Source organism: Pediculus humanus, genomic scaffold (assembly GCF_000006295.1).
Source record: "Pediculus humanus corporis 1103172107382 genomic scaffold, whole genome shotgun sequence".
Taxonomy (NCBI): Eukaryota; Metazoa; Arthropoda; class Insecta; order Psocodea; family Pediculidae; genus Pediculus; species Pediculus humanus.
In genome coordinates this window covers 130616-150482 of record NW_002987009.1, presented here as the reverse complement: position 1 = coordinate 150482, position 19867 = coordinate 130616, and the positions used below count along the sequence as shown (strand labels likewise).

The 19867-nt window shown below is 31.0% G+C and overlaps 3 protein-coding genes across 3 annotated transcripts in view; all 3 read left to right on the top strand.

Moving 5' to 3' along the window:
• The window catches only part of Phum_PHUM025610 (alpha-mannosidase, putative), a gene marked incomplete at both ends in the record, with an annotated part of 32213 nt that extends 27572 nt beyond the window's left edge, over positions 1–4641 (top strand). Inside the window, 2 exons of the mRNA XM_002422919.1 lie at positions 1781–4075; positions 4097–4641. Of these exons, the coding sequence (XP_002422964.1) occupies positions 1781–4075; positions 4097–4641 (2840 nt within the window). The remainder of the gene's footprint in view (positions 1–1780; positions 4076–4096) is intronic.
• Positions 4642–9667: 5026 nt separating this feature from the next.
• Phum_PHUM025600 (reverse transcriptase, putative) lies at positions 9668–11947 on the top strand (the record flags this gene model as incomplete). Its single annotated transcript, XM_002422918.1, has 1 exon — positions 9668–11947. One exon carries the CDS (start codon positions 9668–9670, stop codon positions 11945–11947), a length of 2280 nt encoding a protein of 759 aa, XP_002422963.1.
• Positions 11948–14327: 2380 nt separating this feature from the next.
• Positions 14328–14940, top strand: Phum_PHUM025590 (uncharacterized protein; the record flags this gene model as incomplete). The annotated part of the gene is made up of 3 exons (XM_002422917.1): positions 14328–14386; positions 14528–14766; positions 14903–14940. 3 exons carry the CDS (start codon positions 14328–14330, stop codon positions 14938–14940), a joined length of 336 nt encoding a protein of 111 aa, XP_002422962.1.
• Between the last annotated feature and the right edge of the window lie 4927 nt (positions 14941–19867).

The window sequence follows — 19867 nt, the reverse complement described above, 5'->3', positions numbered from 1 at the left end:
CTTTTTTTTTTTTGTTTTCATTTCGTTTTCGTTTACTTTTTTCCACGTTCAGGAATCAAACAAAGTCGAAAAGTCGTGATGACGTCGAACGATGACGTCATCATCGTCATCGCGTAATTCGAAACATTGTTTTAAAATAGAACGATTCTTATTATTATTATTATTATCATCATTGTCATCATCACCACTCTTAAAACGACGTGTGTAGTAGAAGAAAAATGTAAAATTTGTCACGTTTAACTCGTGGAAAAGGTTGCGTGTGCGTGTGTTTTTTTCCCTCCCCCTACCCCCCTTTTTTTTCGTTTAACATTTTCAAAACCGTGAAAAATAACAAACGCGTTTGTTAGTTTGTTTGCTTATTTATTTATTTATATATTTTTCCAGACGTTTGTTGTTTTTCCTTTTTAAAAAAGAGAGCGAGAGAGAGAAATAGAGAATGATAAAAGGTGTGCGAGTGTGTGAGAAAGAGAAAGAGAGAGTGTGTGTGTGCGTGCGTGCATGCGTGTGAGAAAATAAAGAAATTGAAATGTAAATGAAAACTAAAACAAAATTCAAAACTCCTCCGAGATAAAAAGAGGAAGAGAAAGTGGGAACTTTTTTTTTTTTTTTTTTACTGTCGTTTTCTCACCACTTTTAAAACTCTAAAAGAAATAAAAAGAGAGAGAAAGGGAGAGAGAGGGGGGAGGGAGAGAGGAAGGTAGGAAAAAAAATTATTACTATTTTTACGTATTAATAATATCTTCTAATTTGCAAAATTTCAAAGTTAGGGTGTTAAAAATAAATAAAAAAGTAAAAAATATGGCGTCCGCTGTTGTTCTTGTTGTTTTTGCTTCTGCTGCTGTTTTTCATTATCGTAATTGTGTGTGTGTGTGTGTGTGCGCGCGCGCGCGGGCGGGCGCGTACCCCCGCCCCCCGTTTGCAAAAACGATTTAAACGTATTTTCAGGTTTTTTTCTTCTTTTTCTTTCGTTTTTTCATTTTCAATTTATTTAATGAGTTTATTTTGAGTTTTGCATTCTTATGGGAATCCTCCTTTTTCTTCCTCCTCCTCCCCCCCACTACCCCTTCTCCCTAACAACCACCTCGTTGCATTTTTTATTTGTTTTATTTTTTATTTCCTGTTTTTTTTTCGTTGGTTTTTTTTTTCTCGAATAAATGTGAAAACATTGAAAACCGGAAAAAATTCGAACCGAATATTTTCCCCACCTCTCCCCTCTTCCCCCATTCATAATTATTATTATTATTTTTTTGTTTTCTTCCGCTTTACAGTTTCGAACAAAAAAAAAAAAAAAAAAAAAGAAAGGTAAATGATAATGATAATGATAAAAATAATTTTCATTTTCCTTTTTCATTTTTAAATTTTATTTTATTTTATTTTTTATGCATTTCATACGTGCGTGTGATGTTTCGTTTAATTTATTATCACAATGATAATAATAATAATAATAATAATAATAATAATTATTATTATTATTATTATTATTATTAATATTAATAAAGTTGCGAAATGAATAAATAAAAACGTGGCGGAAAAATGACAAAAAAAAAAAAAAAAAAAAAAAAAAAAGTATTCGCGAACGGAATACAATTTATTATTATAATTACTAAAACGGAAATGACGTGTGCGTGGGATGCGTTCACTCGTTCTTTCGTTCGTTCCACGTTTCACGTTCGACGTTTCGGGGGTGGGGTGGGGTGGGGGGAGAACAAAACGAAACGAAATTATTCTCACTCTCACTCACTCACTCACTCACACTTTCTCTCTTTTGTTTTCGTTTCAGGACACCAGTGGATGAAAAATAATTTGAATTTGACTCCGCAAACGGGTTGGTCGGTGGATCCGTTCGGTCACGGTTCGACCGTTCCCTATCTTTTGAAATCCTCCGGATTGACCGGCGGAACCGTCATACAGAGAATTCACTACGCATGGAAACATTGGCTCGCTCAACGTCAAATGGGAGATTTTATGTGGCGACAAAATTGGGATCAAGACGGCCATACGGACATATTGACGCACAATCAACCCTTCGACATATACTCGATCAAGCACTCGTGCGGTCCACATCCTCAAGTGTGTTTGAATTTCGATTTTCGCAAGATACCCGGAGAATACACGGAATATTCGATAAAAGCCGTTCCCATCGACGATGGAAATTTAAAACAGAAAGCCGAACTCCTTTTGAATCAATACGGAAGAACGGGAAGTTTGTTTCCTCACAACGTCGTGCTCATGCCCCTGGGCGACGATTTCCGCTACGAATACGACATTGAATGGGATCAACAGTACAAGAATTACAAGAAATTATTCGACTACATAAACGCGAACAAGGAAACTTATAAAGCCGAAGTCGTTTTTGGAACTCTCAACGATTACTTCAATGAAATCAAGGAAAGGACGAAGGGAGCGTTTCAAAGTCTCAAGGGTGATTTTTTCGTTTACAGCGATATTTTTTCCGAGGGTAGACCCGCGTATTGGTCCGGATATTTCACGACTCGTCCGTATTGGAAAATACTCGATAGAGAATTGGAGGGAAATTTGAGGAGCGCGGAAATATTGTACACGTTCGCGTTGAACAAAGCCAAACAAATCGGATTCAACAACACGGTCAAACTATTGGAAAGAGACTACGAAAAACTCACCAAATCCCGCAAGAATTTAGGGTTGTTTCAACATCACGACGCCATCACCGGAACATCGAAATCTTTCGTCATGCACGACTACGCCGTTAAACTCTTCGAAAGTTTACAAGACACTCTTCACATACAAAGTTTTTCCATTCAAACCCTGCTGGCGAACGACGGAGGACTCGGGAAGAAAGACGACGACGACAAATGGCATTCCATGAATAATCATCCCTCTACGTCATCCTGGCTCCTCCCCGACACCGAAAGGGAAAGCTACGAAAGGCTCGCGAAAAAAATCCCCATCGTCGTTGAGAAAAACGGTAAGAGAACGATCGTCGTATTCAATTCGTTGGGACAACAGCGACAGGACATCGTGACGGTTCAAATATCCGATCCGAACGTTCGCGTAACGGACTCGAACGACAACGTTATACCCATACAAATAAATCCCGTTTGGAATTTGACGACGAACCCGGAAAAGATAATTCAAAGATACGCGGAACCGGAAAAAGTTATCGAAAACGAATTTAAAATCGTCGAAGGAGTTTACGAGCTCATGTTCGTCGCGGATTTACCGGGTTTGAGTTTGACGACGTTCACGATCGAATACAACGACGGAGATAACGGTAACGATAACGGAGACGTTCGCGCGACCGTGTACTGTAAGAATTGTTGGAAAAGCGCGGATAAGAATCAGTTCGAAATGAAAAACATACAACCCGGTGACGTTCAATTGGAAAATCACAAAATGAAATTACTCATAGACGGACGAAGCGGATTTCTCAAAGCCGTTACGAAAAAGTCGACGGGAACGGTGACGCAATGCGCTTTACAATTCGCCGCGTATCCGAGCGCCCAATTTCACAGCGGAGCTTATCTCTTCATGCCGGATCCCCATTCTCGCGATCCCGAACACGAAGTACTCGAAGAGGACACGCAACAAGTCGTCATAACTTCGGGACCGATCGCGTCGCAATTGAACGTCGTCTACGGTAAAATGTTAAATCACTTCGTTAGAATTTATCACGCGAACGGACCGCTCAGCGAAGGGATTTACATAGAGAACGTTATAGATTTCGAAGCCCCCCCGAAAAATCGCGAAACGGAATTGTTCATGAGAGTCGTGAGTGATATAACGAACGGTGACCCCCCCGAATTCTATTCCGATCTCAACGGTTTTCAAATGCAGAAACGCGTCAAAGTCGAACGTATCGGAATCGAGGGTAATTACTTTCCCGTCACGACTATGGCCTACATAGAAGACAACAAGAGACGTTTGAGTTTTCTCGTCGATCACGCTCAGGGTGCGTCCGCGTGGCAACCCGGTCACTTGGAAGTCATGCTCGATAGGCGAACTTTATACGACGATTCGCGAGGAATGGGAGAAGGAATCGTAGACAACAAGCGAACACTTTCGAAATATTGGATGCTCCTGGAAGAAGTGGGAACGGGTAAGGAAGGAGGACTAGGAGGTGGAGGAGAAGGGGGAACGAGGGACAAGCTTTCCCTTCCGAGTCTTTTCGCGCACCACATGAGTAACGGTCTCCTATATCCTTTGAACGTGTTCATTATCGAGAAAATCGTTGACGATCCGAAGAAAACGGTTCCATCCGATCATGTGATACTAAATAAGAAATTAAATTTATTAAATCGTCCATTACCGTGTGACGTTCACCTCGTGAACATGAGAACTCTGTCGGACAATTCCCAATTTCCGAGCGGAAGTTGTTTGATGATATTTCAAAAGCAGGGTCACGCGTGCGACGTGAGCGTAGACACTAAAATCCCCAAATGTGCTCTTTCTTCTCCGAGAGAAAAGTCCTCCGACGGATCTCCGGCTCCCGCATTTTCTTCTTCACTTTTCCACAGGAAGACTTCACTCAACGATGTCAAAGTCCTTTCGATATCTCGCACGTCGCTCACTGGACTCCACCACCTGAAAAAATATCAAAATTTCGATGAAGTTCTCATAACGCCAATGGATCTTTTAACACTTAACGTTACCTTCGGAACGTGATAAAGATGAGATGTAGTGAAAAGGAAAAGAGGAAGGGAAAGGGGAAAGGGGAAAGGGAAGGAAGAGGAAGATGTTCACGCGAAAATCCCCCTAAATTTTGTTGTTAATAGTAATAATGATAATGATAATGTAATAACGACGACGTCGCGTTCGTTCCGATAAAAAAAAATAAAAAAAATTATTATTATTATTATTTATATGTATATTTTTTTTTCCGATTATTATTTTGATATTATTTCCGCTTTCTATTATATTTTATATATATAAATATGTTTAGATGAAATTTTATTATTATCATTATCATTATCATTATTATTATTATTTATTTATTTATTTATTTAAACGAGAGTAAGCATACACATACAGTACATATATAAATAAATAAATAATTAAGTAAATGTGGTGCAAAAAATTTTATTTTTTATTTTTGTAGAAAATAATTTATACATATATATATATATAGAAAGAGAGAGGGAGAGAGAGAAAGAGAGAGAGAGTTAGTGAGTGAGTGAGAGAAAGAAAAAGAAATGAAATTTATATTATTTGTTTTTAAATAGACTTCAAGTTAAATTAAATTAAGACTGGTAATATCAGTTAAGTACATGCATATATATATATATATATATATATATATATATATATGATTGATTAATATAAATATTTTAAAAAAATATTCCTGTTTATTATTAATTATTATTATTATTATTTTCACTCATAATCACAACAATCCTTGAAAAAATCTAACTCAGACCTGTCTTATTCGATGAAAACGAGTTATCTCCTATAATGGGCTTAAGCGACTGATATCTGTCGAGTGGAGCCAGGAAGAACCTTAACGAGCTGATTAAAGTGGACAATAGAAGAACAACATTTTGCCTATTGGTTCTCATTTCCCTCGATTACAATTACAAATCAGTTCTCATATAACTTTTTCCCTAAAACTATTTCAATACTTAATTTCCCTACTATTTCCATCCCCTTTTCATAATTTTCCCTAATGCATTCCATTCTTTTGGGTCTCGCACACAATATACAAATTACAATTTTGTATCGACAAACTCGAGAAGTAATCTGAAAAAGGCAGTTCAAAATTTCACACTAAAAATATGGTAAAATATGTTGAAATGTATCAGGCAAACATAAGAAGAAAATGGAGATGTAAAATATGGTTCAAACAAACGAGAATTTTTCATGCTTCAAATCGTAAAATATTTTGCAATGTAACAGACAAACATAAGAAAATGGAGGTAAAGAATAAAATAAAATTCAAACAATGGATTCTCGCTTAAAATACATGGGAGTACAGAGAATTTATTTTCACACTTTGATACCTTAAATTAATTAATCACAAGCATTTTTATCGAACAACCTCTATTTTCATTTAGTACGACAGGTAGTATTTAACTTGACTACTTATAATTAGCTCAAGAGGTGGAGAAATATTATTAAATGAAGAATCTGTCATCTGCCTTTTCATAATTCCTTACTCACTACAATAATTTTGATTTCGATACAGATTTAAAAGGGGTATTACACTATCTCTACTATGATAAACCATGTTGTAACGAGACAAACCAACTCGAGGAAAAACAACCTACAATCAGCAAATTAACCCTTACACATTAGAGACTATAGAAATTTTACAACGAGTTAATATATATCAATCATTATTAATAATTATTTTTATTAAATCACTTCAAGTCTTGTTGTTTTTTATGATTATGAGATGAAAGAGATATTTAATGGAAACTACTTACACTTAACAAAAGAAATGTAAAACTTAACTTTTTTGTTTTAAAAGTTTTTGCACCACATTTTTGTTTAACGTTTTTTCAAAAGTGAAATTAAAGTTTTAAAATGAGGTACTTACTCATAACGTTCAGTTGTACAAAGGCATCTTTAAAAATTTTTCATTCCCCACGCTTCCTTTTGCCCCACGTGTAGCCGTCGACTATTCAAAACCTAAAATAATATGATTATCAATGAATAATGTAAAAAACTAATTACATCACAATAAACTAGATTAAATGACAAAACTTTTGATATATATAACTTACAATTTAACTGTTAAATAAAACTATTATAAAATTATTTTAAATAAGTCGTAGACTTGATGCAAACTCGTGTGTCGGCCATAGCACACTAGCGCACTCTTCCTTCATTTCTTATTATTACTAAATTCAAAATGGCGGCAAATTTTCTTTATACGTATATATATTTATTTTTTATGGCGGCAAATTTTTCCACGTCTTTGCACGTAATTCCCTCAGGAATGAATGAATGAATGAATGCCTTGGCTGAATGGGTTTCGTTTTAAATAACACTAAATAAATTTCTGTCTTGAATCTTCCCGAGTCCGACATATTCCCAAACTGGAATCCGGTGACAAAAACACGTCTGGAATAATCAGGATCGGGATCTTTATTATTAATCTTCTTCTTATCCTTCGCTCAGATTATCCATAAAATTTTAGTTTTATCAAAAACGTATAAATAAAAAAAAAAAAAAACATTAAATTTACATAATACGGAAGTGATGATGAGGAGGGTACGTTGGCACCCCTGCGAATCTTCTAACTTTACTTCACCACGTTTAAGTGATTTTGTTTTTCCCAAAATAAAATAGAAAATCTGTTTGTACAACAAGCCGAGTAGTGATGTTGTAGGGCAACTTTTCATGGATTCCCATTAATCATTTCACCACGATGATGATGATGATGATGATGAACTCCACTGGAAAATAGTTAATACTATCTCATTTCGACAGATTTCATGTTTAACAACATTAATCAAAATAAATTTTCACCACCATCACCACCGTCACCACCACCATTACCACCAACTTTACAACAATAACAATAAATGTTAACATTAAACCTTTCATTTCTGTACTTCTCCCCTTCTTTTAAAGGAGTCACGTGATTTCGAAACTCGTTGTCCCCTGTTGTGATGTTGGAAAATCCTTTTCGGGGGATTTTCAAGGTACCCGAAGAACTTTTACCCATTTCTTCATTCGCCAAAGGTACTCATCCTCATTTTTTTTTTTGACAATTCATCCTTTTCTTCATATTTTTCATTCGTCCATCATTATCATTATTATTTCGTTTCGGTTTGGCGCTCGTGTTAAAAGTTTTGCCCTTTTTTTTTTTTTCCTACACCAACGGATTTGATTTTTTATTTTTTTTTTTACTATTTTATATTCTTTAAGTCGGTTTTTTTTTTTTTTTTTTTTTGTGTTGAGCTCGAGGATTAAAAATCCATCAATTGTGGTTTTCAAATCTTTTTTTTTTTTTTTTTTTTTTCGTGTCGGTTGGATTTATAACTGTCGTATAATGTTTCAAATATTTTTTTTTATATATATTTATATATAAGTAAAATATAAAAAAATAAAAAAAAATCTCTGTTGAATTATTTAAAAAGAAACGAAAAAAAAAAAAAGAAAAAAAAATTTGTTGGATAAATTTTTAAAACAAAATGTCGGCTTTTTTACGTCATGTGACGTCATTTAAGCATTTAAACCGCAATTAATTAATATTCGTCATTTAAAAAAAAAAAAAAAAGTTAAATATTAATGGAATGATGATAATGATAATACGGACTTACCTTTTGATATAAAATAAAATTTTATTCCGAATCACGTGATGAACAAACAACAAACGACGAACGACAAACGCCTGAAAAGAAAAAAAAAAAACAAATTTTTAAATATATTTATAAATTAATTAAACATTTAAAGAGAAAAGGAGAAAAAATTCTAGAAAAAGGAAAGAGGTGGAAAATTTTTAACCGGAAATGAAAATTAAAAAAAAAAAAAAAAGGTGAAAATATCAAACGTTTCCTAATGACGAGGGTGTAAAAAATAAATTTAATTAATTTTTTTTTTATGAAAAAAAGGTCAAAGATAAAAAAAAATTTATTTATTATTAATCGTTTAAGGTGTTTATTAATTAACTTCCGGTTTAAATATTTTCGATGGGAAAAATAAAAAAAATCCGCCGGAAATAAGATTTTTAAGATTTATGAGGATAAAAAATAAAAAAAATGTTAAAATTTCAATTTTTCGATATTTTTCCATATTTTTCCCTCTCGTTCGAAAATAATAATAATAATAATAAACACGCTAATAAAAATCAAAATCACAGATATTAACGTTAAAGTGTCGAGGGGGAGGAAGGGGTGGGAGAGGGAAGAATATATATAGAGAGGTCAAAGGGTAAAAATAATTTTTATTGCTTTTTTTTCTTTCTTTCTTTCTTTCTTTTGTGTGAAATTTTTATTTTATTTACGTACGTAAAAATTTTACTGACGTTTTAACAAAAGGTATTTTTTAATAAAAAAAAAAAAAATGGGGGGGGGAGTAGAGGGGACGAGAGGGAGGAAGGGGGAGGAGGGGAAGAGAAAATTAAAGTGGAACAAAAAAAAAAAAAAAATTTCGAGCTTTACAACAAAAGGGAAAAATTTTTTATCAAACGCGTAATATCAATTCTTTTAAATTTTAATTAACCAAATAATAATAATAATAATAATAAATTAAGAATTTAATAATTTATTATTATTATTATTATTAATTTTTAAACGGAAATAAATAAATAAATAAATAAACGGAGTTTGGTAAACGCGGTAAAAGAGGACAAAATTTTCCTTTTTTTTTTTTTCACCGTTCAGGTCTCATCTGTAACGTCATCATCATCATCATCATCATCATCATCATCATCATCATCATCGATTTTTCTAGAAAATTTTCATTAGTTGAAAGCTTTGCTATAAATAATACTACGCAAAATAAAAACAAACACATCAGATTTATCCTTCTGAACTTCTGAACGAAACAAAAAAAAAAAACCGTCGCGGAAAAATTAACCGTTAAATATAATACATAATTTTATTTATTTATTTATTTTACCGATATTATTATTATTATCATTATTTATTCGTTTCGATAAATATTTATTATTAAACTGTAAATTTTAATAAATAATAATAATAATAATAATAATAATAATAATGCCTGGATTGCTTCTTCAACAATGTCGGATATAATAATGGCAGATTTGGAAATATGCCTAAAAAACACGGCCAACTGGAAAAGTCCCGGATTAGATAGGGTACAAAATTTTTGGATTAAGAATTTTACAAGTACCCATAAGTATTTACTGGTATCCATAAATAAATTAATAATGGGACGGCAAGAAATGCCAGAATGGATAACCACAGGAAAAACGTATTTGCTGCCAAAAAAATCAGGAGCTATGGAACCGAAAGATTTTCGGCCAATTACCTGTTTGCCCACAATGTATAAAATAATAACAGCTATTATTGCTGAAAAGATTTATGGGCATTTAAGAAAAAATAACATTTTTCCTCCTGAACAATATGGATGTAGAAAAGGGTCTTACGGCTGCAAGGAGGTTTTATTAATAAATAAATTGATCATGGCCAGTGCAAAACAAAAGAGGAAGAATTTAAGCATGGCATGGATTGACTATCAAAAGGCCTTTGATAGTGTGCCTCACGAATGGATTATTGAGGCACTGAAAATATATAAAGTAGACCCTAAAATTACAGCGTTCTGCGAGAAGAGTATGAAAAATTGGTGCACCCAGCTGGAAGTGCAAAAATACTCTTCTAGAAAAATATTTATAAAAAGAGGGATTTTTCAGGGAGATTCATTGTCGCCACTTTTATTCTGCATGTCTCTAATTCCTCTGTCCAGACAGCTTAATATCAAGGATCAAGGATATGAGTTGGTACCGGGAGGCAAGAAAATTACCCACATGCTATATATGGATGATTTAAAAATTTATGCGAAAAATGAAGAGGAGTTAAATAAAATGTTACGGACGGTTCAAACCTTTTCCTCTGACATCAACATGAAATTTGGGTTAGAGAAATGTGCCAGAATAAATATTGTCAGAGGAAAGTTAAAACAAAAGCAAAATATAGAAGACTCCGAAGAAGAACTTATTAAAGAATTGGACCCTGGATCATCATACAAATATCTGGGGATTGAAGAAAATTTTGGGGTTGCCAATGAGGAAATCAAGCCGCGATTGAAGAAAGAGTATTTTAAAAGATTGAGGCTTATATTACAGTCGGAACTGAATGGAAGAAATAAGATAACCGCCGTCGGCACATTAGCAGTTCCTGTAATAGAATATAGTTTTGGCCTCGTAGACTGGACGAAAGAAGAAATCACGCACCTAGATAGAAGGACAAGAAAAATATTAACCATGAATGGTGCGTTACATCCAAAAGCTGATGTGGATAGATTGTACGTCAGCAGGAAAGATGGAGGAAGAGGATTACGACAAATAGAAGCGGCATACCAGAATGCCATAATTGGAATGGGAAAATACATAGAATCCCATCGAGAGGACCCCATCTTAGCCCAAGTTATACATGCAGAAGAAAAAACTACTAAAAAAGGAGTTCTGAAAAGGGCAAAACAAATCGTCCAAGAAAATAAAGAAAATGAGATAATGGAAGAGGGGCAACTTGCAACTTATAATAGCAAAGCCCAATCTCAGAAGAAATTAAAAGGCAAATGGGAACAGAAAAAATTACATGGGCAATACCTAAAAAGAATAAATGCCGAAGATATTAATAAGAAGAGCACGCACAATTGGCTACGACGTGGAAAACTTAAAATAGAAACAGAAGCGTTTATTACAGCGGCTCAAGATCAGGCATTGCGGACCCATAACTATGAAAAAGTAATTCTCAAAGTCCGCCAAGATGACAAGTGCCGAATTTGCCAATCACAATCGGAAACCATCGATCATTTAATTTCCGGTTGTCCGATACTGGCAAAACATGAATACTTAGAAAGGCACAATAAAATATGTCAATATCTCCATTGGAATATATGCCGAGAATATGGAATGGATGGATTACCCAAGGAGTGGTACAACCACATTCCAAGCCCGGTCACGACAGTAGGCCCATGCACAGTTCTATATGATCAACAAATCCACACTGATAGAACTGTGCCAGCTAACAAACCGGATATCATACTCAGGCATAATGGGGAAAAATGGTGTAAGTTAATTGAGGTATCCGTGCCGGCAGAAAAAAACACCACAGCCAAAGAAGCAGACAAAAGGCTGAAATACAGAAATTTGGAAATTGAAATAACCAGGATGTGGGGAACAAAAACTGAAACGATTCCGGTCATCGTGGGAGCATTGGGAGCCATGCCACATTCAATAAAAGGAAATTTAAAGAAGATTATGAAGAACCTAAAAGAAGAAACCATCCAGGAAATCGCACTATGTGGGACGGCCCACATTCTTCGGAAAATATTATAAATAGCACCACCGATATTCGAGTATTTGTCCCTAAGGAATCGGGTAGAGACCTGGGATAAATACTTAACAACCCCGACAAATAAGAGCCTTGTCGTGTTTAAGAGTGACCATAATAATAAATTAATTTAAAAAACAAACATGTCGGTTCAAATATAAACTTTTACCTTGTTTTAATTTATTCGAAAGAGAAAGATAGAAAGAGAGAGAGAGAGAGAGAGAGAGAGAGAGAGAGTGGAAGTAAATAAATAAATATTATCATCATCATTATCATCATCACCATCGTTATTATTATCATTATCGTCATTAACAAAATTAATTTAAGTTTAATTGAGTGTTGGAATATTATGGAAAACGTCTGGAAAGTTTTTTTTTTTTTTTTTTTTTTTTTTTGTTTTTGTTTTTCATCTTTTCATAATTTAAACCTCTTTGTTTCTTCCTTTTACCATTTTCTATTTTAAATAATAATAATAATAATATTTTTTTTTACCTTTGACGATGATGATGATAATAATAATTATTATTTCCTTTTTGATTACTTTTTTTAATTAATTAATTAATTAACGCGAAATAAAAGTTTATTTATTTATTTATTATTTTTGTTTTTAATTAAAAAAAAAAAAAATTTTCCAAATGGAATTTTTTTTTTGGCAAACTAAGCAGACGACAGATTTTTTTTTTTACCGCATTTAAAATGGCTCGAAGCCAGGTTTATACCAATCGTACCAGATTTAAATTAGTCGACTGAACCTTTTTTTTTTTTTTTTTTTAATTTAATTTAATGAAATTATTTATTTGATTTGTAATAAGGAATCGCGCCAAAAAGTTTTTTCTTTCCGTTTAATAAAAAAAAAAAAAAAAAAAAAAAAATGAGTTTATTTACTCTATGATTTTGTTTTTGTTTTTTCAAATAAACGTTCGAATGACGTGTAACCAACGAATTTTTCTTCTTATAAATCGAACGTAAATAATTAATAACGGTTTTTTTTTCTTTTCCCTTTTTTGATAATAAAGTTATTAATTATTTAAATAAGAAAATTTGTTTTCGTTTGTTATCGAACGAACGGATTACGTTCACACGAACGCATTAAAATTAATCGAATCGTTTATTTTTCCGTTAAATCGAAATCGTATTAATAATAATAATAATATCTTTGACCGTTAATTCGTATAATAAAAAGGGAAAAGAAAACCCAAAAATGAAATGAAAAACTGTCATCATCGTTTTAATTTTTTTTTTATTTATCGTTTTTTAATCCCCGAATTAATCCATTTTATCATTTCGCACAATGAAAATTGATTAAAAAAAAAAAAAAAAAATGGCGGAAATAAAAAATTAATTTAAACGTAACGAAAATAAATTTTTTCTTTCCTTTTTTTTTTTTTTTTTTTTTTTTTTTATTATTATTTCGACCTTTTGTTTTTTGTTTTTTTTTTTTTCAAAATTTAAATTTTGATAGAAGAGAGTGAGAGAGAGAGAGAGAGAGAGGGGGGGTGGGTAATAAATATAACGGAAAACGTAATAAAAAAAAAAAAAAAAAAAAGTTTTCGAGTTTATATTAAAGAGAGGAGAAATTAAAATGTGAGAGCAATTTCTTAATTTAATATATCTATATATCTCGTTTTTAAAGTAATTAAGAAAGTTAAAAAGGAAATTTTCTGCCATTGAAAGGAAATGAAAACGATGTCGGTTAAATGATTGTCTTGAGATAATGGAAAATAACGTTTTTATACACGTTTGTTCGTTCGTTTCTTAGCCTCCATATTTTTTTTTCAACTTAATCAATTGCTTACATACGAGAGTTAAAGAAAAAATTATTATTATTATTATCGTTTTCTTATATTTTACCGTTAACGAATTCCTATTATAACTGTATATACAGTTCATTTACTTCGAATTCGTTTATATTAATTATTATCGTACATTAATTAATATTTCTTACCGTTATTTATAATTAAATCAATAATTTTTCATTACTTTTTTTTTTATTATCCGTCTTTGTTTTCACATTAAAAACGTTAAAAACATTTAAATTTAAATTAAAAAAAAAAAAAATGAAAAAAATGATTGATAATAAATATTTACTTTGAAACATTCGATAAATTTTGAATTTCAACATGGCGGCAATAAACGGTTGAAAAAATATTTTTAAAAGGCGGTGTGTGATTTCTATTCATTACCGTTCATAAAGCTTTTTAAATAAGGTTAAGTTTACATTCATTTTATATAATTAATTTCATTTTTTTAAAACAAAAATTTCGTTTGTATCGATTTAAAAAAAAAAAAAGAATTTATTGAATTCAATGGATTTATTAGATTGAATTCGTTTTTTTTTTTTTTTATCATAAAAGCAAAAGTGATCGCAGGAATCAAACGGTCGTTATGAATTCGAATCAAAATATAAAATCAAAAAGAGAAGAAGAAAAGGAAATTTCGAAAGGGTGATTTTATATTATGTGTACTGAATTCTTTTCATCGTCAACTCGTGCAACATAAATTTTTCCCACATTTCTCATAAATGATAATATGTTTAAGGTTAAATGAAAAATTTGTGTTCAATTGTAATCATGAATCATTTACAGGTACACACTCGAAGAAGATGTAGCCATTGTTAATTACATAACAGATAAGAAAAGATATTTACATGCATCTGGAATTCAAGTGTGGAAAAATGCTGAAAAAATTAAAATTTGCCCCGGAAGATCATATTTATCAATGAAAGAAAGATATAGAAAAACAATATTGAAAAATATAAAATCGTATAAAATAGATAAAAATTTAATATGTAAAATATTAGAATTTCAAAGAGCCACACAGGCTGGTCAGTTTAAATTTTTTTCCATCTGTCAAATTCATAACAACAAGTTTATTTTAACAAAAAAAAAAAAATAAAAAATAACCGTCATCATTTTTATGTCAATGTTATTTATATCAACTCGACTGTTTACTATTTTCAGGTAAACGAATAATTCGGTTAAAAGAATTGCAAAGTTGATCATTATGTGTCGCATAACAACATGTTTACAATCGAATCAAAATATTTCACTTATAATAAAAATATTTATACAAATTTCCAACACCTGATTTGCCAGAAATTTTTTTAAATGGGGAAAAAACTTCGACAACAACAACAACAACAAAAAGGTATCTAGAACAAATAAATAATAATAATAATAATAAATAATGTTTAATTAATTAATTCAAAACAATCATTCATTCAAATTGTTTGTAAATATGTAATATCTATTGCTCAATATTTATTATTATTATTCGTTTAATTCAAATTATGACATTATTAGATCATGAATCGATAAGTACGACAACACCAACACCAACACACACACACATTCATTTGTTATTCGATGTGTTTTTTCGTTTCCTGACATAATTTTTTCAAGTGAGATCACATTAATCGTTTTCCATTAGGTAATTATAACAACAATCATTATTATTATTATTATTATTATTATTATTATTATTAACTAATAAATTTTGTGATCATTGGCAAAATGATCAATAAACTTGTGTCGAGTGAGTAAATGGGGAAATGAAAAAATAAACGTCAAGTGGTAATCTCATATATATATATTTATGGTTATGTTTGAGCTCAACTCCTCATTGTCGCTGTTAAAGTGTTTGAATAACGATAATGTTAATAATGATAATGATAATAATAATAACAAAGTTATGTTAATTGTACGTGTCAACATTTGTACGGGGGCAGGGTGCAAGGGGAAGGGGGGGGGGGAAACAAAAAAAAAAAAAAAAATAGTCATATCTGTCATAAATGAATAAATAAACGAAGGCGTGTTAGTAAGTAAAAAAAAAAAAAAAAAAAAAAAAAAAAAAATTTTAATTGGATTTATTTAAAATGTGCGTGTGCGTGTTTGTCAGTGCGTGTGCGTGCGTGCGTGCGTGTGCGTGTGAAACCCGTTTAAATGAAATTTAATTTAATGGACCTTGTTATGATTAATTAATAATAATAATAATAATAATAATAATAATAATAATCATAAATATGTAAATATTAAATTAAATTAAATTATTTGTAACAAAGATTTCGTTGTTTTTTTTAACGTTTGAATTTGTCGTTGTTGTTGTTGTTGTTATTGTCGTTATTATTATTATTATTATTATTATTATTATAGTTAATTAAAATATAGCAGACGACGTTTATTTTTTTATTTTTTTATTCGTAAAATATTAACCATTTAAAAATCATCATTTTATCATTTTCTCTCTCTCTCTCTCTCTCTCTCCCCGGTAAGATAAACACTAAAAAAAATCCACACATTCGAAAAACGCGATTAACAATTCTAATTTTTAACTTTTTTTTTTTTTGGGGGGGTGGGGGGTTTCTATTAATAAAAAAAAAAAAAACGCTTAAATTATTCTTAACGAATAATTTTGTAACGTGTTAAAAAGAGAGAGAGAAAAAAATCCATTAATATTAATTTACGACACGATCGTTTTTTAAAAAAATGAACTTTTTTTTTTTTTTTTTTTTTTTTTTTTTACTTTAAAACGACAAAAAGCAATTTAAATAATTTTTTTTTTTTTTTAAAACTTCAATGAATGATTTTATTTAATGGTTATTATTATTATTTATGTATCGTTAATAACAATAATAATAATAATATTAAATAAACGCGTGTATTAATGTCTAATAAACGTCGGATGAAATGAGAGTAAAAGCAATATTAATAATAATAAAATTACGGGTTATTATATCATTTAATACTACTACTACTACTATTAATAATAATAATAATAATGATTGTAATGTTGTTGTTGTCATTGTCGTGGTAGTAGACGTATCGGTGTATTTTTTTTTCGTTTGTAAAAAATTATAATACGATCCAAAAATAATGATAATAATAATAACGAAAAATTAATATCGTCTGAGTGTTTTTTTTGGTTTGGTTGTAACTTGTGCGGATAATAAAAAAAGTCTGAAAAGTTTTTTTTTTTTTTTTTTTGAAATTTACGACGACTTTCGACGACTATCATTGAACGAACGTGCGAAAAAAAACTCTTGGAAAGATTTTTTTTTTTTTATTCCTTAAGGGATGATTATTTGAAAAGTAAAAGAGAGAGAGAGAGAAGGAAAAGATTGAGAGAGAGTAAGAAAAAAAGAGAGAGAGATAGAGGGGGGCGCGAAAAAGAGGCTAAAGACGGGGGACAGAGAGAGAGAAAAACCACAAAAAAGAGAGAGAGAGAGGAAAAGAGACGATGATGTTAAAACATTTGAACTTTTTTTTTAAAGAAAAATAACCTTGGAAAAAAATTTACATTAATAAATTTTTCAAACAATTATTAAAGATTTTTTTTTTTTTTTTTTTTTTTACGCAGCGTAAATATGATCAAAAAAAAAACGAATTTAAAAAAGTTTGTTCAGAAATCCCCTCGCCCCCCCCCCCGAACCCCCCGAGAAAATAATAATAATAATAATAATATCAAGAGATTTATAAAAATACGTTGTTACATTTTAAAAAAATTTCAATTCCCGTAATTTTTTTTCCAATTCACCAATAGGAAAAATAGTTATAATAACAATAATCGTTTATACAAAGTGAAACAAACAAACAAACGAACAAACGAAACAAACGAAAATTATTAATTTTTTTGAAAATCTATTTTTGTTCGCCATGAAAAGTAAAACGAAAAAAAAAAAAAAAAAAGTTATTAATCAGTTTTTTCGTTTTTCGTTTTTTTTTTTTCGTGTCATTTATTTTATTGTTATTGGCAGTAACGAGAAATAGAAAAACGAAAGAGAGAGAGAGAGAAACAAACAAATGTCGGAAGCTGAACAACAACAACAACAACCAAAAAAAAAAAAAAAATCGGTTAACAATCGGCGGCAAAAAAAAAGAAAAACGATCAATTAAAAACTCGTGCATCATCATTTTCTGTTTTAAAAATTCGTTTGTACTTGTTTTCCTGCCTCCCCACCTTCCCCCCTCGTTGTCTAAAAAAAGGGGGGGGAGGTAACGTTACGCGAAAAATAATTTATAATCTTTTAAAATATCCGTCCACCATTTTAACAAACAACAAACAACAACGAGAAAGAAAATCACGAAGAAAAATAATTTTTTTCGTTTTTCGTCATTTTTTTTTTTCGGTTGTACGGGGGGAAGGGGGGAAAGAGAGAGAGAGAGAGAAACAAAAAAAAACATAATGTGTTTTGTTATATTCATATAGTCAAGATAAGAGCGACCTTACCTCAATGCTAAAACATGTTTTATGCAAAAAAAAAATGAACAAGAATCAGTTTACTTTAAAGTCTTGAAGAAGTTTGTCGTTGTTGTTGTTGTTGTTAAAAAAAAAAAAGTTTTGTATTTCGTCGTCGTCGTCGTCGTCGTCGACGTCGTCTCCCCAAAAAATATTTGCTAAAGTAAAAGTTTGCGAGAGTGCGTTCGTACGTTCTTACTTAATAATAATAATAATAATTTTTTTGTCGTTTTTACAACAGCAAACCGAGTATCATCATCATCATCATCAAACGCGTGTGTGCGTGTTCGTGTGCGTGTGCGTGCGTTTGTTTACTTAACGATAATTTTTTTTTCGTTTTTTTCTTACAGGTGAAAAACTATTTGAAAAAGTCGTAATAATAATAATAATAATGGAAAATAATTCAATAATATTTTTCGGTATCGTTTTTTGGACATTTACAACAACATTAATAAATAACGAACTTTATGCGGTTTCAACGTCGTCGTCGTCATTTCCAAAATATAAAGTGAGTACTATTTAGATTTTTTTTTAAAAGCGCGGGAATCCTACACCGGTCCCCTCCCCCTACCTCCCCTCCCCCCGATTTAAAAAAAACCCGGGGCCGACATTTAAAAATAAATTTATTATTATTATTATTTTTACCTTGGATTCGTTCGATTGAATTTATTTGGACAAAATAATAATTTTTCAATTTTTTTTTTTTTTTTTTTTTTTTTGCCAAAAATCTGGGTTCGATCAACCTTCGATCGAACGTTTTTAAACAAAGTTTCCTTGTTTCTCTCTCTCTCTCTCTCTCTCTCTCTCTCTCTCTCTCTCTCTCCTACTCGATTCGATATTTTACAGTCCGATCGATAAATCGATAAATATTTATTTATTTATTTAATTTTTTTGGGGGGGGCGAACGAACGAACAAACGAACGAAGTGAATTATGTAAACAGAAAAAAAAATAAACGTCGCGAAAAATTTTTCCCGATTTTTCTAGATTTTTCTCCGATATGTGGGGGTGGTGATGTGGGTGAGGGGGTAAGGGGTTAAGGAGGGTGAGAGGAAGGAAAAAGAGCGCGTGAAAAAAATACAAAATTAAACAAATTTAACGTTTCCAAAATTGATAAATACAAACATGTCGTTTATGTACCGCCGATTCGGCGGCGGAATCTTTACTATCATCATCATCATCATTATCATTATCATTATCATTATTGTTTGTTTGTTTGTTGAGTTTGTTAACTGGGCCAAGGGTGAAAGCTTTCGTTTCGTTTCGGGATTAATTTATTAATTTATTTAATACGAGTCGAAAATACAAAAAAAAAAAAAAAAAAAAAAAAAAACAAAGTATTATTTAAAAATAGTTTTTACTACTTGGTTAACGCCATTTTCTTTTTTTTTAAACTGTCGTGTTTGTTAACCGAAATGTCATTTCCTCGAGGCATTTATTTAAAAAAAAAAATATATTATTATTATTATTATTATTATTATTTTTTTTTTTTTCTAGTCGTTTAAAATTATTTTCTTTTCGAAATACGAATTTGAAAAAAAAAAAAAGAAAAAAAAAAAGTTGAACTCATTTGTTTTAAAAATTATTACTTTTCGTAATATATATATATATATATTCGTGTTTTGACATTTAAACTTGATTCTCTCTCTCTCTCTTCACTCTCTCTCTCTCTCTCTCTCTCTCTCTCTTTCT